Here is a 25,285-nt window from a genome sequence, read left to right on the forward strand (position 1 = left end):
GGGGCTCCGCGGGCCCAGGTGTTCCGGAGGGGAAGAAACTGGCAGAAAGTAGATGCCTCCGCCCGCCGAGCCCCCCCCCCAAGGTAGAGCACCACACCCGCCTTCCGCACACGGGGCCCCCGGTGCCAACGCCCCCGCGCCCTCCAGGACCCCCGACCCCGGCTCCAGCCCTCCCCGCCCGCGGGCCCCGGCGGGAGCGGCGGCTGCGGGGCGGCGGGGGGCGGGCCGCGCTCGCTGCCATTGGTTGTGCGGCCCGAGGGGCGGGGGAGCCCCGCCGCAGTCCCGCCGGCTCCGCGGCCCCGGCTCCCTCCCGCCCGCAGCCGGTGCGCTCGAGCCGGGCGCTCCCGGGACTGCCGCGCGGGGGCGGGGCGCCGAGGCGGAGGCGGGGGCGGGGCGCGGGGGCGGGGCGCGCGCGGGCGGGGAGCTCAGCGCCGCTCCAGTCCCGGCCCGGCGGGCGCGCCGCGGGAGGGGAGGTCGCCGCGCCCGGGCCCGCAGGTCAGTGCGAGGCTCCCGGCGCCGCCTGGAGCGGGGGCGGGGCGCGGGGCGCCGGGCCTGGGGGCGGGCTCGCCCCCCGCGGGGAGCGCCCTGACTCCTCTCCTGGGGGCCCGGAGCTCGGGCTTCCACCCCCTCCGGAGACCCCGGCTCCCCCCGGCTCCCAGGGGCGTGGCTCCTTCCCGGGGGCCCCCTGAGTGTATCCCCTGGGGCCGCCGGCAGGCTGCGCGGGTCGGCCGTCGCGATCCTCGGGAGGACCCGGCGGGGCAGGCTGGGCCCCGGGACGACCCGCTCCTGCCCCGGACACAGCCCGGAGGAGCCGCCCTCGCGTGCGCTGCTGCAAACGCGGATTCCGCCGTGCGAGTGTAGGCAGCTCTGCACTTTGCGGAACGTGCTTCTAGGTGCATCTGTTTGCTTTGCCTCTGTGGTGCGTGCGGTCATCTCTGTTTGCCTTGCGCCTGTCTGGGTTTACGGGTCGCCTGTCCCCTCCGGCACTCGCCGCCGCGCGCTGCCGGCCTTGCACCCTGCGGCGCCCGCACAGCCTTTCCGCCCGTCTTAGGTGCTTCAAATCCGGGTAAGTTTTACCTGGCGGTGAACACTTGCGTTCCCCAGCGGTGGTTTCTGAGTTCCCCAAAACCTACTGGAGCCCCCCCCCCCCCCCGCTCCCGGAATGCTGACTCCCTGGCCAGGTGCTGGATTACGCGCGGGCTGAGCTCCGGCTCCGGGAGAGGAGCCCCTGGGGCCGCCGCGGGTGAGGACCGGGCGGCTCGAGTCCGCCTCCGGAGCACGGTTTGTTTCCTAACCTCCTTCATTTCCTCTGCCTGTTAAATTTCCTTTGGAAAATTCTTTGCCAAAGTGTTGAAGTAGTCGGGTGGTGCTGTGCGGCGGAGGGTGGATTCCGAGGGCTCTGGGCGTTCTCAAAGGCATCGCGTTTGCTCGGGCCGCGCTACAGGTGCGAGGGCGCAGAGCGGGCGGTTACGGGTCCCGGGGCCAGGCTGGGGGACCGCCTCCTAAAGGGTTTCTCCTCAGGAGCTTTTTGCTTTAGACATTTCTAGATTCATTGTCAGACAGCAGCCCATCAACAGGAGAAAAGGCAAGTGATACCTTTCTCTTAAAAGGTTTACTTCTTAACGCAGCCTTGCTGCCCCATGCACCCACCTTAAAGACAAAACAAAACCAACCAAAAAAACCCAACGGGTATTTAACTAGTTTAAGGTATGCAACTAATCTGAGTGTTCTAGGTTGTTTGTAACCTAGCTCCTACAGATTCTTGCCTCGATTTTGGGACTGAAATGCTTCATTTCTCTAACTATGGAGGCGTCTCACCCCTATCCCCACCTCTGGAACACGCACATACTTTATAATCAGCACCTAGTCGATCCCTTAATCACGTTGCTTTTTTGAAGTGTATATTGGTGAGTCTGCCTTGTAACCGAGTCGCAGTGCCACCACTCCCACAGGACATGTCCTTCAAATGCTGGGCATTGTGGGGATGGAGAACCATCTGCCAACCTCCAAAGTATTCTGGGAATACTGAATTCCAGAAAACGGGTGGGGTATTACATTTTTGCGTTTTGATTTTGAGGCTTATTATTTATTTGGCTTATGTATTTATTATTTTTGATTCCTTTTACATAAGGCAGAATGCTCTGAAGAGATTGACACATGTTCATGGTTCTCATTAAAGAAGCTTCATGTAAGGTAAGATCCATTCCATTTTCCCTGCTGTTAGTTCAATTCAACAGATTTTATTGGATGTCTATGATGTGCACAAGCTTGTCAGGAGTTAAGGGATAAATAATGGTGTGATGACATGTGGCATCAAATCCATCAGAGGATTTATTTGCAGGTTTCCTAAGAGGTTTCTTTTCTTTTTTTTTTTTTAATGAAGGCAGATGAAGGAGGACAGCGATTGGTAAGAATGTTTAATCATACTAATCATTAAGTAATGTCATACATTAATTCTAAGAATGAAAGATTAACCCATCACAAGCAAAACTCTGATTTGGCCTCTATTTAGATCTAGTCTCGGCCCATTTGATAATATTCCTTCTTCTCTAGGCTTGCTCTTTTCCCTGCAGTTTATTTTAATATCCTTTTTTAAAAAATTGTAGACTTTATTTAAACACTTTTATATTTAATTTGTTATTAGGGAGAAGCAAAATGTAAAATTATGACTGAATTTTTGTGTTTTGCTCCTTTGAGTTTATTATTTATTTATTTTGAAAGATTTTTATTTATTTCTTTATGAGAGACAGAGAGAGGTAGAGATACACACAGGCCGAGGGAGAAGCAGGCTCCCTGCGGGGGACTGGATCCTGGGACGTGATCCAGTATCACAACCTGAGCCCAAGGCAGACTCTCAACCACTGAGTCCAATCCAAGTGTCCTTCATTTGAGTTTTTTTAAACAGTAATTTAAGAACCTGGAAAAATACATTCCTAAAAGGCCCTTGACATCAGGTACTGTGGTAGGTCCCACTTGCCTGGCTCTTGGCAACCATGAGCCATTCAGTAAACATCTGTTAAATGAAGCTAGAAGTCAAAAAGTACTGTCACAGAAGAATGCCATTTTCTTCAAATACATATGTGGAGCATATTGTATTATTATATTGCTATGTTAATACAAAGCATCACAGGCTTAACTTTTATTATTATATATTATTCTTGATGACAGCTAAAAAATTTTTTTAAAAAACCTTTAGTTAATAGAATAGGGAACCTAATAAAGAAGAAACTGAACTAAGTGCATGAGTTGGCAGGATTCCTTCTAGCTAACAGATGTACCTCAAGAAATTAAGCCAAAAGTTAGGCACAGAAGTCTATGATACATACACATGTGGACCAGCCTTTGATTTAGAACTCAGGAAGTCTATCTATGCATTTACTGATCATTTCAGATACACGGTAGCAGGCAAATGAGCCAAGTTCTGGGACCTCTTCAGTTTTGATTCGGATTTGTGGCAGATTTATTCATGGGATATAGTGTTCTGAGTTGCTCTGTCATGGGACACAGAATGCCTCCTTCAGCAGTCCTTTATGTATAGTATCTATGCTCATGTTCACATTTGGAGTCAGGAAATCATCACTATTTAGTCTAAGATTTTTGGCAACAGCAACAACAAAAAATGGAGATTTCTGAATAGTTAAGTAGCCCTGTACAAGTTAACAGTATCTCTAAGCATGAAACACACAACCAAGCCAAAACAGTGCCAATATTTCAAAGCTCCGAATTTGTATCAGGAATAGGATAGACTATCATTAGTTCCTAACTTTTAAATTTTCATCTACTAAGTTATATTAAGATAGGAGATCAGTCAGTCCAGACTTAATAATTTGCATTACGGGCTTGATTGTTGCTGCCATGATATGGTTGATTCTTTGATATTGCTAAGGATAATAGTGAAAGGGTCTGGAAGCTGTAAGCTTCTAATACTTGTTAAACAGGATAACTTATGGTAATAGGCCTGAATACAATTTTTGATAAGGATAAGATGACTATAAGGACCTGTTTCAAATTCAGAGAGACAGAAAGATGACTTACACCACAGTTAAAACACTAAGGCCATTCATTCAACATACAGATTCACTCCTCAGGGAAAGCCAAAATAGCAGCTTTCCTGATTAATTTGCCACACTACTCTGGCACTGATTAGAACCGCCTGGGAATCTATTAACCATTGCCAGTTAAACTGGTATTGTTCTTACCCACTTTCAATTTCCCCATGACCAGGACTACAGCAACTGGATCTATTCTTTTCTTAGATAAAACATTCACAATATCCCATAAAATGCAACTATAATACAAAGAGCAGTTAAGCCCCACTAGGCAGATGGACTTTCTTGTCTCAGCCAGAGAATCTTAAAGTTTGAAAGAAAAGGTACATACGAACCATTTCAAATGTTTTGTATAATATATGCTGGTAGTATATGTAAGTATATGCAGTGCAAAAAAAGGAGGAGGAGGAGTGGGGATGGGAGAGGGAAAAAAAGAGGAGGAGGGGAAAGAGTTCTGGGCTTAAAAAAACCACTCAAATAATTCATCCAGCAAGTAGTAGACATTCCTTGCTATGACCCAGAATATCTTTTATATACCTGGCACATGATTTCTCTACATATGCTATCATTAAATTTTATTTCTATTTTTTCTAATGAAAACACCTTTATTGTTTTTTTTCTGATTATAAAACAATATATTTTCTTTGTATCAAAATTTAGATATATGCACAAAATAGGGTGTAAACAAACATCCATCACCTGCTAACAAAAAATGTTAACAACTTGGTGTATAACCTTGTTTAGTTTACTTTTGCATGCCTTTGGCTATACATGAATTAAAGCCAACCATTGTGTATGTGTGCCTAGTAGTAGTAGCAGTACTAGTAGTTGTTGTTTTACAAAAATGGAATCATACTATACACTATTCTGAAGCTTACTTTTTGACTTAGCCATACATGTCCAGCATCTTTCCATATAAGAAAATGTAGTCATTTTTATAATATTAGAGTCCTACAATACATGATTCTTCTATCATGTATTTAACCAATCCTTGACTCATGGATATCTTCGTGACTCCAATGTTTAGCTACAGAATATGTCTTTGTGCGTGTGCCTTTTAAACTTATCTAATCTTCTCCCATGGGGTAAATTATCAGAATGTAATTAGCCTAGAATACCATACATTTTTGGATGAAAAAGGAAGCACTCAAATAATTCATCCAAGAAGTAGTAGACATTCCTTGCTATGACCCAGAGTATCTTTTATATACCTGGCACATGATATTTTCTGCCCTTAAAAAGTACATTTTTAAATTGATATTTAACAGTCATATAGAGAAGTACACAAAGTCATAAGTATATAATTTATGATTCATGTATTCAACTTGAAAATACCCTTGTAAATGGAACCCAGGCCAAAAAATATATATTTATATTTACTAATACTCTCCTTAATGGCCTTCACATACCTTGGCAACCTGTCATTTTAACTATTCCTCATGAAAAAGTCCTTGGTGAGCTTGCTGACCTCAATTTCCATGAGTCAGGTCCAAGGTTAGGGGGCACTGTGACTTTTAGAGTGACCAGGAAATATTCATGGGTTCTCCGGCCTTCAAAAGGTCTACTTTTGTTTACTTGCCAACAAAGTTGGTCTGGTTTACTGGAATCACTTTTCGAGATCTTTCCTCTGTTCCCTCTTTATTATCCCTATATGTTTTGGTCTCATATTTGGACCCTGTATGGCAAATATTTTGATTCATATGATGAATTAACCTCTGAATAACAAAAGAAACCAAATAACATGTTTTTCATCTAATTTCTTGTTGGCCACCCGGCTTAGCTCTGAATATAGAGTAGATTTGGAGCCAGAAAAAGAATTCTGGGTTCCTCATTTGTGATTTCAATCACCAGCTATCTCCTTCTGCCATCCTTTTCCAGAAGGCTTATAAACAATGACCTTCAAAATTTATTTTACTTAACTTTTAGAGACTTCAGTTTTGTGATATTTAAGGACTTATAGCTACCCAATTCTATGAAAAATGATTTCCTTTTGTGGTTGCTTGGTTGATTTTTGTTTTGGTATTGTTTATTTATTTATTTTTTTTAAATAGAGGAAAGTTAATATTGAGAGAGGCCATAGGGAAAGAAGGAATAACTTAGATACATGATAAATATTTTAAATCAGTTCCAGAACAAATGAAAAGAAAAAAGTTTGCATCTTTTGTGCTCATGTGTTTTTATTGCTTTTATTATTTTTCCAGGAAGTTGAGGTCTGGATTAGTTTCCTAGCACGATACTGCTTAGGATATCACTGCTCACAACACCATGGCTATGATCTAAATGAAGTGCATACAGTCCATGTACTAATTAATGCCAGCCCTTGAGTTGTTAGTTACTCACCCTGAGATGGAACTTGAGCCAGAATATAAATCAAATAAAGCATTAAGCACACTTTGTAGTTTAGCTGATTTCTTTTTTTTTTTTTAAAGCAAGACATTCTGGATGCAGGAAGCAGTGCTTTACAAGTTCCTCATCTCACAAGGACTCATAACCCACATAATTCCTAAGGGAGGCATGTGGCTACTTTGAGTAGCAATGATCTCCAGTGTGGAGCTTTGTTGTTAAATTGTGAAATTTATAAAAATATAAACATTTCCCCTTTCTGTGCTGATTTTCTATTGAATTTTATTTTTTGTTCTGTTTTGATTTTGGGTTTTTTTGGTTTTTTTTTTGTTGTTGTTGTTGTTTTTTTGGAGGCGAGGGTGAATTAATCCTTGAGATCGAGTGACTAACAGAGTACATGGCATATAATGTTCCAATGTTCCTGAATGTACTGAATTATAATAGCCTTCCTCTGTGGGTATTAGAAATTGGGTATTGTCCTTGACCCTTTTTATCTCCCCAGATGAACACAGTGCTAAGGGTTGTGATTATAAGGGATTTAGTAATTTTCAAAGGATGGGATTATCATGAAGTTTAACTTAAAGAACATTTGAAATTAAAAACAATGTATTCTGGGGCACCTGGGTGGCTCAGGCAGTTGATCACCTGACTCTTGATTTAGGTTCAGGGGCCTGATATCAAGGCCCACATCAGGCTCTATGCTTAGCACAGAGTCTTCTTGTCCCTCTCCTTCCCCCTGCTTACAGTCTCTGTCTACCCCCTCTCAAATAAATAAATAAAATCTTAAAAAAAAACAAAACAATGTATTCTGTTTCACATCCAGTCAGGTCTTCATTGACTCACTATGGTAAACTCTTGTAATTTTTATTGTGCTCTTCAGAATACATTTGTTACAACTCCTCAGCTATGTTCACAGTAGTGAATTTAATATTTATAGTGGATTCTTATATCCTTTCCTTGGTTATCCCGGTAGATAGTTGACTAAATAAAATTTTTGTTGAAAGAGACAACTGCTTGATAAAAACTATGCTCAGAGTTTGCTCTGGAACCTAAAACGATAAATTTTATTGCCATAATTAAAATACTTATAAAATTTAGGGTGTGTTCACAATTATTCTTTAATATTGAGTACTTTGAGTAATTGATATGATTTTATATGAGATCATTTATTCATTCATTCAATAAATATTATGTTGCATTCCAAAATAAAACAAACATGGAATACCTCTCCCAGAAGCTTTAAATTTCTTCATTCCTCTACCTTTTTATTCATGCAACTATCCTACAGATGCTTATTGAGCATCTTTATATAAATAGACACTGTGCTGGTTCATGGTTATAAAGATTAGTAAAATGGTAGTCCTCTGTTTTAGGAGTTCATAGCCCATCAAAGCTTTAGGCCAACAGGTAAACTAATATAAGAAGTATAATAAAATGTGAGAAATGCTAGTGTAAAGAGGTACAGAAATTATCACAAGGATACAGAAGAAAGATCCAGAATTTGTGTAGAGAAAGTAGGTGGGGATTTGTATTATGAGTGAATAACTAGATGAGACAGAGGAGGGAAAGTTTGAGTGAAGTCTTGAAGAATCAGCAAACTGGGTTTTGGGTGGAATTAGCAAGAAAGACGTGCAAATATAAGGATTAAGCATACATATTTTAAAAAATAAAACTATGAGAAATCAAGAATAGTTTTATTTACTTGGACCACCAATCTTAAGAACGATGGGGAAAAAATGAGACTGGAAAGGCAGCATGTGGCCAGATAAAAATGAACATAAAATATAACACAGATAATATAGGAAAGGTCTTTTAGATTTCTTACTCAAGATGGTCACTATAAAAATTGTATGGGCAATAGACTCTTGCATATAAAATGATATTTTATCACCTTCCTATACATAGTTAACAAGTATTTGTTGAATAAATAAATGAATGCATTAAAAATATAGTTTTTCTTAACCAAAGGCAATACCACTGTCCTTTACTTGTATAATAGAACAATACTGCTTGTTTTTTCCCATTAGGAGTAACGAGTTAGTCTTAATATCTTTACTATCTCTCACTTATTCCCGCTTGAAGTTGTGTATGTTAAGTGACAGCTGCTCAGGACTATCCTTATACAGTAGTGTACATCATGCCCTGGCTTTTAGGCAATATGTTTTAGCTATACCAGTGGCTAATTCTCATCCCTTTAAACCTCACTCTTACATGAATTAAAGCTAATCAAGATGTCCTCTACAACCTTCTTTCTCACCAGTGCTATAAGGGGGTTTTAATATATCACATAGACAATTCATGCAACTATCAGTTATATTCAGAATTTGATTTCTTTTTGGTCAGTTTCTTGAATATCCAGCATAACCTCTGCTGTCATAGTACAGTACGATCTTAGTCAGTAGAAGATAGATTATGGCTTAAAACAACAAGTGCATTCATTTTTTACACTAAGTATTAAAAAGGCCAGCAAGGAATGAAGGTGCTCACCCAGTTCACCTGGGACAGAAGCTGCCCCATACTTAATATACAGTTACTGCATCTCACACTTATATTTCTTACATTTTCTACACAGAATGACATGTCACTTTTCCCAAATTTCATCAGCCAAAACACAGGGAATGGAAACATACAATCTTACAACATGCCTGGAAGGAAGAAGAAACAGCAGAAACACACGAACAGCACGTATGGCCACAAGTCTTGAAATTATCTCTCATTTAACCTCAGGCTCCCCAGAGAGAAGGGATGTAATGAGCATGGAGCATCTGGAGACATAGGGATATAGATTTGAATTCCAGTCCTGCCTCTAAGTGGCTGGATGACTTTGGGGTAATCTTTTAAATTCTCTGATCCTTAATTTTCTCCTCTGTTAAAGAAAGGTGAAGGATAATAATAACTATCTTAAAGACCTGTGAAGATTAGAAAAAATACACATGCACCGTGTGTGCACATGAACACACATATAAAATTAGTATATGCTTTTATTTAACAAATATTGGCCACTGTCGTTCATGTTGATATTACTGTTTTCCCAAACTATTGTGCTGGACATTCTCCTACATAATATCCTGGGTGTACCTTCTGCCTATGACGTTCCGAAGACATTCCCATTCCACAATGATACAGGGACGCTTCTCTCACCTTCTTTCTTTCCCTCTACTTCCCACAACTTTTCTGGCAAGATTACCCCCTACATCCCAGCCCACACCATTGAAATAAAAGAGAACTAGATATAAGAGTAGTGAGTGACGTGTGAACATGTGTTTCTGACCAAAGCTATTCCGACAAGTGAATAAAAAACACAGAGCCTACCACCTTAAGGGTAAGGTACAGAGCTCCATTCTGATAAAGGACAAAGCCAGTTAAATCTCATTTAAAAGATACTCATGGTTTCCTTGAATAAAACCATATTTATTTATATTTTTAAAAGAATACATAACTATTTCAGTGATGTTTTCTTTAAGTAATTCCTAGTTGTTGTTTTTTTCAATTTTACCTCCTTATATATATATTTTTTGAAGATTCTATTTATTTGAGAAGGAGGGAGAGAGAGTGCAGGGTTGGGAGTGGGCAGAGGGAGAGGGAAAGCAAGAATCTGAAGCTGACTCCCTGCTGAGTGCAGAGCCCAATGTGGGGCTCCATATCAGGACCCTGAAAACATGACCTGAGCTGAAATCAAAGTTGGATGATGCATAACTGACTGAGCCACTCAGGCGCCCCCACCTCCTTACATTTTTAAGTTTAACACATTTTGGGAGAATTTGAGCCTACACTTGTTTATTGCTTCCCTATTGTCTCTGACAGATTCTCGTCTTGAGTTATCTAAAATGACAACAAGCTGCTGAGGACTTGATTTCCTCCCACACTTGATAGCCTGCCATATCATTTTGTTCCATGTTACGAGGAACATGTAGACATTTTCTTTGTTAGCCAGACGTTTGAGTTCACTGTACTGCCTGAGAGAGAGACAAACAGAAAAAGAGAGAGCATTGAGACAAGCTCTGCTCTTTGGTTCACACCAAGAATTAGCAGGACCATGGGAAATCCCACATGGGAACATGCTCTCCTGATGAAGGACATAATGTCCTTTTCTGTCCCCTGCCCTCCCTGGTATACCTGGAAATCCTGGTAGATGAATAATTTCAGAGCCATAAGAGAGCACTTTGTCTCCTTATAGGATTGGTGTTTTATGTAACCTCTGTCTAAAATCTGACTCATCTAGTACTCATCATTTTAGGGTACCTAGCTATATTTGCAGTCATATGATTGATGATGACTGGCAAAAGCACCATTAATATCAGTATCCTCTATTTTTTCATTTGTAGCTGCATTTTGCATGATGATTCAATTTCTAAATTGTTTATTGGCTCCTATTTCAAAAAATACAGATCCTGGACTATAAGAGAGTTCTTGTGGTCAGGCTTAGCATCTTGCCACCCTGGAGGACTCACCAAAACAGGGTGATCAGGGAAGTGGCGGCTGGTTTAAGAGTTGTAAGGAGTAGGAGTTCTTTGATCTGTGGAACTTACTGTTTGAAGCCTGTTTGACATTTGCTGCCTAAAGAGTCTCCCACTTGTACTTAAGTTTCTTTGCTGCTTTTGTTTCCTGCAGTCCCTGTGTAGAATCTGGGCCTCAATGACTACTGTGGGCTCCCACTGGGCTTCCCAGGAGTCCAGCTCATTTGTCTTTATTAGAAAACTACTCTTTCTTGCACCTGAGGGCATTATGCTAGGTAAAATAAGTCAGAGAAATACAAATACCATAGATGTCACTTATATGTGGAATCTAAACAAAACAAACCTAAAGTGAGACAGGGGGAACAGACTAGTAGTGGTTGCTGGAGGCCGGTGGTGGGGGGCTGGGTGAAATAGGTGAAGGTGTTCAAAAGGTACAAACTTCCAGTTGCATATTAAATAAGTCATGGGGATATAGGGTACAGAATAGTGACTATAGTCAATAATACTGTATTATTTATTGGAAAGTTGCTAAAAGAATAGATCTTAAAAGTTCTCATCACAAGAAAAAAAAAACTATGTGAGGTGATAGATGTTAACTAGATTTAGTGTGGTGATCATTTTGCAACATACACAAATATCAAATCATTGTGTTGTGCACCTATGTAATACTGTGATTTATAATAAATATATATTTGGTCTTCCTCCCTATTTCTGGCACCCTAGGAATTTCCTACATGATGAATGCCACAAAGGTGTCTTTTGTTATGTTAATGAGGCGACTCTGGAACCACACCTACTGGTTGGGGGCTGGTTACTAAAGGAACCCACCCCTGTAATTAGAGGGTTGGAGCTTTCAGTTCAAGGGAAGGGGAGAAGGGCAAGAGGTTGAATCAATCTCCAGTGATTGATGATTTAATCAAATGTGCCTATGTAAAAAAAACAAAAGGACGGAGTTCAGAGAGCTTCTGGGTAAGCCTAGAACATGGACATGCTGGGAGAATGGCATACTTAGCAGAGAAGCTCTGTGCCCTTTCCCCATCGCTTGCCCTATGCATCTCCTCTATCTGGTTATTCCTGAGTTATATCTTTTTATAATATACCAGTAACCTAATGAGTAAAATGTTTCTCTGAGTTCTGCGAGCTACCCTAGCAATTTAATTGAACCTGAGAGAGGGGCTTGGGAACCTCTGATTTATCGCCAGTCAGAAACACAGGTAACAACCTGGGCTTAGGATTGATGTCTGAAGTGTGTATGTTGTGTGGGAGGATCTTGTAGGATCGAACCCTTGACCTTATGGCATCTGATGCTATCTCTCAATAGATAGTATTAAAATTTAGTTGAATTGTAGGGCACTCAGCTAATGTTCCTAGAATTGCTTGTTGGTGTAGAGAATGGCTCCCAGTCCCACCTCCCAACTTGGAACTGGTATCAGAACCTATTTAACCTGAAACTAATATAATGTTATATGTCAATTATATCTCAATTAAAAACAAAAAAAGGGAAAAGAAAACTATTCTCTTTTGACCCAGGATACCTCCAAAGTCCTTATCTTTGGGTGTTTACACTATAGGAGAGATATCTGTGGCCGCTTCTAAAGATGACTTGATGATATAAGATGAACATAATTGGATTCCATGATTCTGGAGGTCCAGACTGAGTTTCAGACCAGTGGTTGATAGCAGCAGTGAAGTCATGAGTTAGGCTGGCTAGCGAGTCACCATTCCTGGTCTTTAGGCAGCATCTCCCACCACCATAGATCCAGTTTCCTGGGCATATTAAATTTCCTCTAACTCATCCTCTCATGCTTCACTTCTAGTACCCATGGCTTAGTGGGCATAAGGAGCTCATGATAGCAGCAAATAATTGAGCTTTTCTAATGCAATTGGAAAGCTTCCTTTGAAGAACCAGGTTCTATCATTGTGTTTCTTTAGAAGCTTCTAACATTTTAGCTGATTTACTGCATATTATGCCAAGCATATTTTCTTTTCTTAGATTTATTTATGTGTTTATTTGAGAGAGAGTCTATGTGGGGGGGTGGGCAGGAGGAGAGGAAGAGAGTGCAGAGCCCAAAGCAGGACTCCATCTTATGACCCTGAGATCATGAGCTGAGCCAAAACCAAAAATCAGACACTTAACTGAACCACCCTAGCACCTAACGCATATTTTCTTAATATCTTCAGGGATAAGTCATTTTTTCCCCAACTCATATGCTGAGAAATTCCAAATCTATTGAAAAGTTGTAAAAATAGTAATAGACATTTATATATTCTTTTACTAGTTTAACCAATTGTTAACATTTTGGCCTATTTACTTCATCATCTTTCTGTATGTATATATAAATGTATGTACTGTTTTTTTCTTTTGGCTGAAATAGCTGAGTGTTAGTTGCTGACATGACATTTATGGCCACAAAGTTTGACATGCATTTGCTAATAGTAACATTCTCCTATATCCAACTTAGAGAATTTAATTTTACATAATACAGTTATCTAATGTGCAGTCTATATTTAGATTTCCCCAGTTGTCCTAATAATGTCCTTTATAATGAATCTGTTTTTTCTTTTAATTGGTCCAAGGATCTGGCACTGCATTAAGGGGCTAGATCTTGAAATCGGCCTTCTATTTCTTTTTCTTAGTATTCATTTGACTCCTAAACCATGTAATATGGCCAAAACTGGATGTATCCAGAACAGCCTGCCTAAGCTGCCAATTACTACTCATTCTTTCTAAAATATCCACTTTACTGTGGAAAGCATCATCATACTTTGACTGTCAGCCATTGAAGACTGAAAAAACAAGAGAACTTATTTTTTTTTTTTTTTTAACAAGAGAACTTATTTAGCAAAATTCCTACATATATTATGCTAAACACTGGGCTAATACCCAGAAGAGATGGGTAATTCACACACTATGTAATCAACTAAGGTTCTATTTGTAGTTATATTATGAGGGACAATGGTTCATTAATTCAAGTAAATGCTGTGCCTTGATTAAAAATGTCATCACATAGAAAACTTTGTGAGCTGCAGACTTAAAATGCAAGACCTAAAACATTTATATACATTTGTGATATTCCAATCTATTTTTAAGGAATAAACTATAAAGCACCTTAGCTGAAACAAATACATGACTGTAGTTGTCAATAAAGATAGACATGAATAGGGGCTTGCTTAATTAATTTGCTAATACTGAAGTTATTTTCAGACAAACTGTGTCATCACTATTTTTTTAAACTGTACTTGTGCATGTGATTTTATGAATAGAGGATGGCTATTAGTCTTTGACATATTCCTGTGTGCAAAAATAGAGAATTGGATACATCATATAATTTATATTCCTCTCTTCCCTCTACCTCAATTGTCAAGATATTTTAAGTAGAGATGAAGCTTGGAGTTTAATTTATGGAATGAATGAAATATTTACTATATATCCATTCTTATAAATTGGAAGTTTATGAGATGAGGAGAAGTTACAAGAAAATGTATACAAAACAATGACAGGCATTTATAGAAACATGCAAACAGAAAGGTCCTCATTAAACACATTAGCTTGGATACCCATGGGAGATGGAAGGAAATGGAATGAGAAATCAAGATAAAGAGGAATCAGTGATGACAATGAGCTATGAAGTGAGGAATATATGTATTTAAAGAGGAAGGCAGCAGTAGAAATAAAAAATATTGTTAGGGAGTAATATAATATCATGTTTTCCTCTGATTATTGTGAGGGGCACTATGGCCCATGGCTGCCCACTTCTGAGGAATCTGCTTAGATTTAGAGTGGACTTCATCAAATGGCTGTTGAGAAACCAAATTTCCAAGCTCTACCCTGTTCTCTTAAAGCAGCTTTAGAGGAACCCAAAGTTCCCTGGAGCCTGAGAGTATAGACTGGAGATACCTAGAGGTCTACAATATGAAGGTTTAAAGAAAATTGTGACAATCACAAAATTACATTTATAAGAACAAACTCTTTCCCAGTGTCATACTGTATAAGGGGACTGTTACGAGCAATTTCTGATTAGACCAAAAATATATTGGATATAAATTATTTTAATTCTAGAGGGAGAATGAGAGACAGTGGAAAAGGGGAAAACACCATTCTATTCTTCTACCAGAGCATAGTTTAATGAGAATTTTTTTAAATGTATCTAGACTTACTAAAGTAAGTCAGATTTTTTTGGTATATTAATGCTCTGATTTAACCAATTCTAGCTGCTCCAAAACAAATGTTTTTCTTATTATATTTCTAAAATACTGGAAATGATCAGATCTGGGTGGAGGGAGAGAAATGACCTGAAAGCCCTTACTAAAAATACTTTAACATCTTGAAAGGCCAGTCTTCTTACCTTCTTTCTTCCCACTGATTCATTTTGACCTTGCCTATGATCTTCAAGTCATTATTCCTCTGGCTATTTGCTTTTTCTTTAAATCAAGTGTTTAAACCAGTGACCTTTTCTCTCGCTCCCTAAAAGAAACTTTCATTGTTCTGCTGCTGCTTAAACAGCTCCTGCTTCCTTCAGCCTTCAAGCTGCTACTTTTCTCATTTTGATTTAGACTAATAATGTTAGCCAAGAGGGGTCCAGTATCCCCAAAAGGTAGGACAGAGCCCTCCCTGGTCTTCTATAAACGTCATAAAAGAATCATGAAAATGCTACCCCTAGACCATGGCTTTGTATTTGACCTATGTTTTTAACAGAAAATTATCCATTTAAATTATCTTATTCTAAAGGAGTGTCATTCTTAAATTAATCATTCTTACTAAGGCAGTGTTTTGGACATAAAATCTTCAAATGGAATATAAATATAACACCAATTTATTAAGAATAATACTTTGATTTTTCCAGGAAAGCAGTGATATATAAATGCAAGAGAGGTCTTATCTACAATTACATGTGAGGTTGTACAAGGAGGATGGTCAAATAGTCATGTTCATATCCCTTTTTGAAATACTTTCTTGTGTGTGTTTTTTTTTAACTTCACTCAGTACATCATTTTATCTATTAAGAAAGGTATATTCTGAATATATTGTGAATTGTACTTTATGTGGATAACTAATTTTTAAAGAAATTAGGACAAAAATAATTGATCTAGCTTAAAAGTATTCTGAGTATATTTTTTTTTGCTAAGGAAGTCTTTTACTGAGCCCAAGAGTAATCCAAATAGACAAAAGTCATCACCAGGGTAGAAAAATACAGGAGACTGGTCTGAATCCAAAGCAACTTAATGACCTATCCTAGAAATCAATTATTAAAATATTTTAAAATAAATTTTTATCTGATACGAAACTATTACTTTGTCATTTTTTAAAAGTTTTTACCAAAGTACTATGAAAAAACTCTGACTCTGTTTTCTGATCATTCATTTGAACAGTGGGTAAAGAGAAATGTTAATTTTAAATTTTTGTCTTACATTATCCAGTTTAGATCCATGAATTCCAGTGTATTATTCAGACTCTTCATCTACATTTTGTCTCATAAGATGGTACTCTGATTCAATATTTGATAAGAGAAAGACTCAGTTTATTTGCTTACTTAATTTTATTTTTTTATTGGATAGTTACATGGAACCAGAAACAGAATTCACATACAATTCTACCCTCCTAAAACAGTATACCAATAAGTAAGAACAGTTATCAGATATATGGATGGATGAATCATCTTTGAATAAGGATAGCACAGAAGATAATAAACTTTATTTGCATTATAGCGAGTCCAGTGGGTAAGTGTTTGCCATTGACTGCAAGTGACAATTTATATTTAGGAAAGAGTAGATGGGGAGTATGTATGTCAGCACCAACCTTCTCTCATCTAACATGACCTAAAAGGCCATCAGCCAAAGAAAAAGCATTAAGAGAGAAGATAATTGTGCAAATGGGAGAGAATGGCTCTAGGTCTCATACAAAGCATACTATTTTCTAAGTAGAACTGAAAACAGCTTTGCTTCAACATGATAAGGTCGCTACTCGATTTTGGAAATGGTAGTTTCTATGTGTTCTATAGAGAAAGAGATCCAGTATATCATTACATTATAATATCAAAGTTTGTATTTGTAGACAGAAACAGGCATTTTGCCATGTCATGTTAATACTTTATCAAATCTATCAAATCATTACTAATGGTTTGAGAGGACTGCCTTTTGGAGAATGACATAGCAGGACCTGATAATGATAAAATTTTGATTCAACATCCTAACAGCCAGGGCACTCTTTATATCTGCAAAGCAATAAAGCATCTTATCCCAGTTTTCTACAACAAAAAACCTCTCAAATAGTTGTTACTCCCATAGACATGTATTTGAATAAAGTTCAGAAACTCAGAAATTGCAGTGCCAGATTTGAGGCTGACTGTAGGCTGAGTTCCATAGCCATTATTTTACAGAAGTCAAAGCCATAGCCTAGGCTTCGCCCTCCTGCTGGCCACCAGAGGTCTCTCACTGATTGAGCAGACTCAGAGATTGGGGTCTGTTGGCTCTTTTTCTTTTTACCAGGCATGAAGGTACATGTCAGAGTGTACGCTTTTGTTCGTCTAAAACTTTATGATTCTCATAATCACTCCATGGGAAGGAAAGCTTCCATCCTTCCAGAGGAGGCACAGAGGCATGCTGCTGAGTGTCATGGAACCAGAGACCCTCAGGTCTGTCTGTTATCTGCTGTCTCTCCATCTCCCCACCTCACTGGGCTCATAATGACATTACAGGTCCACTCTTCCTCACTTCCATTGGTGGCTGACTGCCTTTTGCAGATTTCTTCCCAGCACAGATTTTTATTCCAAGAGACAAAGGGAAAGAAGCTGACTATGAACCAGAACATTTATACAGATCTTCATTTATAATGTTATGATCCAGCTGTCTCATTTTCCTTTCTCAAAAGTCACATTCTGAGGATGGCTCAGAAAAGAAGCATCATAATGCCCATGTGGCTTTAGGTGCCACCAAAATGACAGTACGCTGGTGCTGCCCTGAGACAGGTCAAGGCTACGCACTTAAGATGAAGTCTCTCTCTTCTTTTCTTTAAACCTGATCTGTTTGCGGAGAAACAGCCCAAGACGCATCATCTTGAAACATACTTGTTCGATTTCATTTTCACAGTGCCACCTTTGACCTCATTCACATGGTCACAAGTCCTGAACACATACAACTGGCTTCATCCTGAACATTATACATAGACTATCAAAACATTCACCAGAGAGAAAAAGGATTTATCAGTTTTGAAGACTTCAATAAGAGAGTGAGAATCAATGCCATCAAATTAAAATGATCTTTAACGGTGCATATATTCTGTTGTTTCAGAGTAGAACAGTGAAATGAAATTTTTGTATCTGTCATTTAAAATTACAAAGTATTCTGGAAATGATATTAAATCTGAAATACTGGGAGAACACTTAAAGGAGAATATATTTAATTGAGAAATGTCAGATAATGACACAAGATTTCATTTGTTCATTTCCACCATTCTACCAAGAGCACTTGGAAGATGAGGTGCTTTCCCCAAATTCTTAAGTCTCATGTCCTATAAACTATTCCATAGATAGCTGAAGTTCACAGTGGGCCTTTTGTCTGAAAGAAGGAGATCTTCAGGATGTGAAATGTATTCTTGGAATATTTACATGTAACAAAATGCCTTTGTTTTAACAAGTCGTCTGGTAGCCAGTCATGAACTCTGTCTCTAAATTGCTGATATGCTAGTGACGCTGTCTGCATCTCTGGCCCCACCCCCAGAAAATGATTTGGGTAGTGAGTCCAATTCCAGCTGAATCTGTGACCTGCACATGACAGAAATGTAAGGCTAGCAGAGACTTTGAAGGTTCCTTTAGCCTTTCTAGGCATTTGGGACTTTACTTGGGATAGCCTTTTATAATTTCCTAAGGATGGTTATGGAATGTTCTCACAGCCTACCTCAGGACCTCTTGGCAAGGTAGGAAAGGTGAACGTTATTGCACAAATGGGAAAACTGAAAATCAAGACTAAACTGTGAGCTAGCTCAGGGTTAAGTGGCAGATAGGAACTAATGGCACAAGTCTTCATAATTTTCCTCTTTCCGTTGCAGTTGAGAAAACTAAGAACATAGTTAAAGCATGGAGTCTAGTTCCTCCTCTGTCACTGTCTAGCTGTGTACCCTGAGCAAATCATATCTTTGTGCCTCAGTTTCCTCATCCACAAAGTGAGAAGAATAATTCCTACTCTGTCTGCTCTACCAAGGGTCTGTGAGAAACACACAAAACGCATAGTCCCTTCACCTATGCTAGGAAGAGAGGATGTAAAATCCTTACAACTCAAATGATAGGAAAATTGAGACCAGATGGGATAAAGAATTGGGATAAGCAAAAGCCCAAAGTCCTGGCTTATTTTCTAATGAGATGTTTCTTTTGTCAAATCAATTAGCTTTTTTGTCTCTCAGTTTCCTTCCTAAAGACTTGGGAGGTCTTTCCAGAACAAAGAATATTTCTTCCTATTCAGCCCATAAGGTTTCTATCCTAGTTTTCTTTCCTATACTTCATGTTGCCTCTGAAGCTCTATTTTCCCTAAAGATGAATGGCTAAGACATTTACATGCTATAAAAAGGCAAGGGATTGCCAAATCAGTGTGACACATTTGAGTCCCACTGTGATTCTCTCTCTCTTTTTTTTTAAAGGATCGTTAGGAGCTTGTAGCAGCCTAATGGAATTAAAATCACCAAGCAAAGCATAATGAGGAGTAGGAGTCAAATTATTTTAGGAACTACTAAGACACGGTATGTGGCCTACTCGGAGGAACTCACTAAGATCATTAGCTTGCATGGTACCACAGCCTTCTCAGAAGTGTCTCCTCCTTTCCAGAGATCATTAATGCTGCTCAGCTCTGGCCACAGCAGCCAATGTCAGTCCCTCAAAGAATCAGTACTTAATTAGATCTGGAGAACAGAAGGGAAAGGCAAGCTTTCAAGACAAAATGCAGGGTAGAGTTTAGGGAAAGGGAAAGCCAGTGGGGCAAAGTGGATCTTTTCATGTTAGCATTTCACTACCTCTGATACCTGAAGATTTAAAAATTTACAACAAAAGGATCCAATGCCATAAAGAGCTAGGGAGAACATCTTTTCTGGATTTGAGTCATCTGCCCGGAGGGATCATCCTCCCTCAGGCTGTATTCCTCACCCCCAGGTGGACTTAAGTGGGCTGGAGGCCCAGGCAGAAACCAGCTGTGACTTTTCCAGTCATAGAGGAGAAGGTATCTGAGACACATTGCACCCACAATGGAAGCCTGGGGAGTCATGTGGTATCCCACTCGCTACCCACCTGTCTGCTTTGCTTCTGGTGTTCCTCACAGGGACCACATTAGGAGGGAGTATATGGTGAAGAGCATTCTTTGCCTCCTGGCAGAGAGAAAACTATTCCTTCTCCACACCCATTAACACACACACACACACACACACACCATAACTTTACTTTGTGCCCAACTCTTTACAATTTACAAAGTGCTTCCATGCTTATTTTCTTGATCCCTGAAAAACATAGTGAGATTATGGGCAAATGCTATACATTTTGCAGATGAGAAAAGTGAAACTCAGAAAATGTAGGCCATTTGCCCAACTCCCCAAAGGTAAGGGGGAATTCAGGCCTCAAACCTACGTCTCTTGACAGGGAACCTTTTACTTTCTACCATTCAGAGGGAATCTGACCTTTTTTCTTCTAAATTAATCTGAAGTTTTTTACTCAGTACTGAAGTATGCAGAACGTGCACAGGAAGAATGAAAAGAAATATGAAGAAATGACCCCTCATTTCAAGAAGATGGATTTTTCTGAGCAAATCAAATTATAAATGCTCAACAAAAAGCAAACTTACATTACATGCGTGGCGTGATTCTTCAAAGTATGGTAGAGATAAATACTGGCTGGGAAGGTGCTCGTGGGCTGGAGGTGTGCAGAGTTAATTTTCTGGAGAAGGAAGGCTTGGCACTGACTTTTTGGTCCTATTCTCAGAGTATCCACTTGGAGCATCTGTTGAAATCACAGCAGATGGAGCACATCAGAAATGTATTTTCCTTTTTATTTATTTTAGTTCTTTGGAGAATCCTGGCACCTAGGTACTGTGGAGGTAAAATAAAATAAAAATTCATTTTTATATCATCATTTGTAATATTATGACATAAACATTATCTGTTTCTGGAGAAGTAATTTCATTCTATTCCCTTCTTGAAGTGAAAACTAGAAATGAGACTTAAATGTGATATTTTATGAATAATGCACTCAGCTGTTCTTTTGTTGCTTATTTGTTTGTTTTCACAGTGACAAAGGACACCTGATCCCCTGCTGCCTTTGTTGGAAAACGAAGAAGTTTTGTTGTGCTGATTTAACTGCCTGCAATCTTTGCTGATGCGATCATAAAAAAAAAAAAAATGCTGATTCTGTCCTTTTTAACCCCTGTGTGAAACTGACTTTTAACATACTTGTGCATTCTTTGATCCTCCATAAAGATGTCTGAACCTGACTCTTCATCTGTATTTTCGGGTAACGTGGAGAATGGAACTTTCCTTGAGCTATTTCCCACATCCCTCTCCACATCAGTGGACCCTTCCTCAGGCCACCTGTCAAATGTCTACATCTATGTGTCCATATTCCTCAGCCTTTTAGCATTTCTGCTTCTGCTTTTAATCATTGCCCTCCAGAGGCTCAAAAATATCATCTCCTCCAGCTCCTCCTACCCGGAGTATCCAAGCGATGCTGGAAGTTCTTTCACCAACTTGGAAGTCTGTAGTATTTCCTCTCAAAGGTCCACTTTCTCAAACCTTTCCTCATGAAGATGACGGAAGAATTCCTGAATGCTGCAGCAGCCTAGGTTTTCCCTTGCAGGAAGTGTCATATCAAGCAGTTGCTTCATGAAAGAAATAACCCCTTTCTTTTCCAACAAATTAGAGCTATTTCTTCTCCACCCCTCATTTCTTGTTCCATTCATGATGCTTTTCATTTGTGAATGTAGGAGTTGATGCGGACTCAGAGATATGTGTGCAAACCTCAAGGGGCAGAATTTCACACAAACCACTTGACAAGTCGGAGTGGACCTCTTCAAGGTGGATCAGTTCATTTCACTCTGCTGGACGCTTGAGGTAGAACTCATCTGAGGCAGCCTCACAGTGGGTGCTGAATATGGACTCTTGTGCTTCATTTCTCTTACAAAACCGTGACACCAACCAAGCTAGCAGAAACTGGCAAAATTAAGTCTGATCTCCTTAGAAGATAGTCTCCATATTTAAAAGATAAAGTGGAAACACCAAATTAAAAAAAAAAAAAAGGAGTCAATTTAGATTTAATATATAATATTCCTAAAACCGGAGGCACAATATGCTAAATGTTTTATTTTCAATATAAAAAATGAAAATCACATTTATTGATGAATTAAGTCATCATGGAAAAGTTTTGGAAGAGTTTAACTTTTAATAGCAAAGCAAATATGCGTTATGATGCAGTCTGTGATGTATTTTGCCTCTTGAGGGTTTTTTTCCTACTTATGTTATAGTCATAATACCCCTACAGTTGTATAATTCTTTGTGATAATTGCTGTTACTAAGAGAAACACCCTAAGAGACACCAAGGAGTTTTATTTTATATCTATACTTTCCATTAGTGGAAATTAAGCATATGGAAAATATTCACTTAGTTCTGTTTTCTGCAGTAATAACTCCTAGCAGTCATGTAAGCATGTTCCTTTATTCAGTTTCATAGTCTTTATAATTTTAGTGCAGAATTCTGTTAAGGCTCCCAGATGTCAGATGTTTGTTCACTCATTAGGTTGCAAAACTTAATTGACTAAATTACTAATATATATGTTATTATATACTCCATGAATGTTACATGTCTCTGATAATTAGTTTTTCTATGTCAACATAAGACTTTGCATTAGAATTCTAGGATGTAGGTTTTTATTAAAAATCATAGACAGTCAAGTTATATCACTGCTGGGAGCTTAGTGATCCTGGGAGCCACCATACTGTGGTCGCCCACGCACTGAGCTTGGGGGCTTTGTCCACGAAATGAAGCATATATGTGAGCACAGACTTGGAATATGGAAGAAATCAAGCTTCCCCTAAAAACAAAACAAAGCAAATAAACTACAGCTTCTTCAGAGTAAGAATTTTAATTTAATTTTAAAAATAAATGGCCCACAGCATAAACACTGAACTTCATCAGCCTACAGAGCCCACTGCATCACTATGCCCTGTTTTCCCATGGCAACTGGATCATTCTTGTTCAAAACATTTTCTAATCTTAAGTAGTGGAGCTTCAGTACACCCTATGGATTGACTGTGCAGGTGATACTCTCTAGTAACTCAAACAGAATAAAGAATTCAACATTTTTACAAGGTATTTCTTTGTCAGGCTAACATGCTAAGAGAGATGAGGACTGGTAATGAGGATCCAAAGGTTTCTTTTTCTTAATCCAGAAGCTTCACTTAAATCAGACCACTTATATCAAAAATGTCCCCAGACACTATAAGACCTGCACAGAGTTGCTGCCCTAAAACGTGTAATTAGTGAAAAATTTGCCTTTGCTGCCATTTAAAGTATGGCAGTACGTTGCAGTGTTATGTAGTATAAATGCTAGACTAGAAGAACTCCACTATTTTAGATCATTATCAGCAGTGTCTCAGTATGTGTGTGTGTATGTGAATGTACTAATGTATATATATTTTTCACACACTCCCAATTAAAAGTTGTGTGAAAGCTACAGAATTACAGAGGCATCTGTGTTATCACTTTTGCTTTTTGATTAATAATTTTGCGCTATTTTGGTTATTAAGGAAGAAAGGATATGGATACAGTGATTTAAAAAATAATAATAAAGGAACAAGTTTGTCACACAGTAGGACAATCTGAGTATGATCTGTTCTAAGAGGTAACTTTATACTCTTTCCTTCTGAAAGTAAAACTGCTTTTTAAAAACTGCAGGCATACCCCTGCCTTTCCCCCACTGCCGCAATGATTCTTGCTCTCCAGGTTAAGGAATGTAATTAGAAGCAACATTCATGAATAAAAATTAGGACTTGTCAGGTTGACCAAGATAAAAGATTGTACAGTTTGAGATGAATTTATGTTGTCTAAGAAGTTCAGAAAGGTTGGAAGACTGGTTTATAAATAAAGAAGTAGAGTCCATTGAAATTCTGGTTCTTCTCTTACTGTTTTCAGTGAGGTGGTCTACAATCTGCTCTCCTAAGGAGGTTTTTCTGTCATTCTCTCTGAAGAGAGAATCCTCTCTGAAGCAGGGTCAATAATGAGTAACCCCAATGTCAGCCTCCCTCCGCCCCTGCAAGAGTGCCCTAGCCTTGGAGCACTGAGTCCCATACTTCCCTGATCAGAGGATTCACTTGGATGCTTGGAAAATATCCTGGTTCCCAGGCCACAGCCCAGACCTCCTGAGTGGAGCTGGAGAACTAATAGTTGTAACAAGGACCTCAGGTGATGCTTATGATCAGTGTGACACATGGTGGCAAAGGAAGGGTCACATATATTGCTCTAGGGTATTTGTGGAGACAGGTCTTACCTCTCGTCCACTGCCTAAGCAATTGCTGTTTCTCCAAGCTAAGTTCCCCTTCCATGCGCAGCTCACAGCATCCCCCACCCCAACCTTACTCACTTTCCTGCAAGACTGAATTCCAGCCCACCCCCCTCAGTGGAAAACTGCTGCAATCATACTGGGCTCAGTATAAGAGGGACATGAGGAAAGTTACCTCCCTTCTTTCTCACACCACTTTCATGAGACCATGCGCATATAACAGATGAGGTTAGAGGACTAGGGGCAAACTGATGGGATTTATAAAATCAGAGAAAACATTTTATACTGTATTAGTATACCAGATTGTTCTCACAATCCAAAGGCAACAGTAGCACATCTAAAAAATGAATCATTCTTGGGCCGCCTGGGTGGCTCAGTCGGTTAAGCCTCCAACTCTTGGTTTCAGGTCATGATCTCAAGGTCATTAAAAGGAGCCCTGTGTTGGGCTCCAAGCTCAGCATGAAATCTGCTTGGGATTCTTTCCCCTCTTCCCCCTCTGCCCTCCCCCTGCTCACACAGGTATGTGCACGCAGTCTCTCTCTAAAATAAATGCACAAATAAAATCTTTAAAAAAAGAAAGAAAGAACCATTCTCAGGGAGAAATGCCAGCTTCTAGAATTGGCTCTGCCTGAGGTCAGCCTTTCCCTGTTGGAGAGGCTGCCACTTCAAGTCAATGCCAGGTCTCACTGTGCTTTGGAAAGTCCACCAGGATCCATCCCAGGTGGTATAACAGAGAACCAAGCCTTTAGTATCACATTTCCCAGAGCCTGCATTACTCAGGATAGAATGCTCCAAGGGTGTGTGTGGAGCGGGTGAGTGTGGGTGGGTGTTGGAGGGAAGGCTGTGGGGGAGGAGTTCAAGGGAAGCTCCAAGTCTCCCAGGACTTGGAATCTCTCCATCTGTGAGAGAATAACT

The 25,285-nt window shown here is 39.6% G+C and overlaps 1 protein-coding gene and 1 long non-coding RNA gene across 9 annotated transcripts in view; one reads left to right on the top strand and one right to left on the bottom strand.

Annotated features, from left to right (window-relative positions):
- The first annotated feature begins 426 nt into the window (after positions 1–426).
- On the top strand, positions 427–23,970 carry SERTM1 (serine rich and transmembrane domain containing 1). 7 transcript variants are annotated; one of them, XM_041768181.1, is made up of 4 exons: positions 427–495; positions 2,136–2,193; positions 19,479–19,577; positions 21,109–23,970. In XM_041768181.1, exon 4 carries the CDS (start codon positions 21,297–21,299, stop codon positions 21,618–21,620), a length of 324 nt encoding a protein of 107 aa, XP_041624115.1. In that variant the 5' UTR covers positions 427–495; positions 2,136–2,193; positions 19,479–19,577; positions 21,109–21,296; the 3' UTR covers positions 21,621–23,970. The 7 variants fall into 7 exon arrangements, with proteins under 7 accessions (XP_041624115.1, XP_041624113.1, XP_041624110.1 ...); XM_041768180.1 differs by lacking the exon at positions 19,479–19,577 and adding an exon at positions 2,384–2,407 and having other exon boundaries at positions 474–495; positions 2,132–2,193; XM_041768175.1 differs by lacking the exons at positions 427–495; positions 19,479–19,577 and adding exons at positions 516–1,066; positions 2,384–2,407 and having other exon boundaries at positions 2,132–2,193.
- The window catches only part of LOC121498142, a 116,449-nt gene continuing 107,541 nt past the window's right edge, over positions 16,378–25,285 (bottom strand). For both annotated transcript variants that reach the window (XR_005989619.1, XR_005989618.1), the window contains exons 2-3: positions 20,666–20,820; positions 16,378–18,013 (exon numbers count right to left, since the gene is read on the bottom strand). This is a non-coding gene — a long non-coding RNA (uncharacterized LOC121498142). The remainder of the gene's footprint in view (positions 18,014–20,665; positions 20,821–25,285) is intronic.

This window comes from Vulpes lagopus, chromosome 8 (genome assembly GCF_018345385.1).
Source record: "Vulpes lagopus strain Blue_001 chromosome 8, ASM1834538v1, whole genome shotgun sequence".
In the NCBI taxonomy this organism is placed as follows: domain Eukaryota; kingdom Metazoa; phylum Chordata; class Mammalia; order Carnivora; family Canidae; genus Vulpes; species Vulpes lagopus.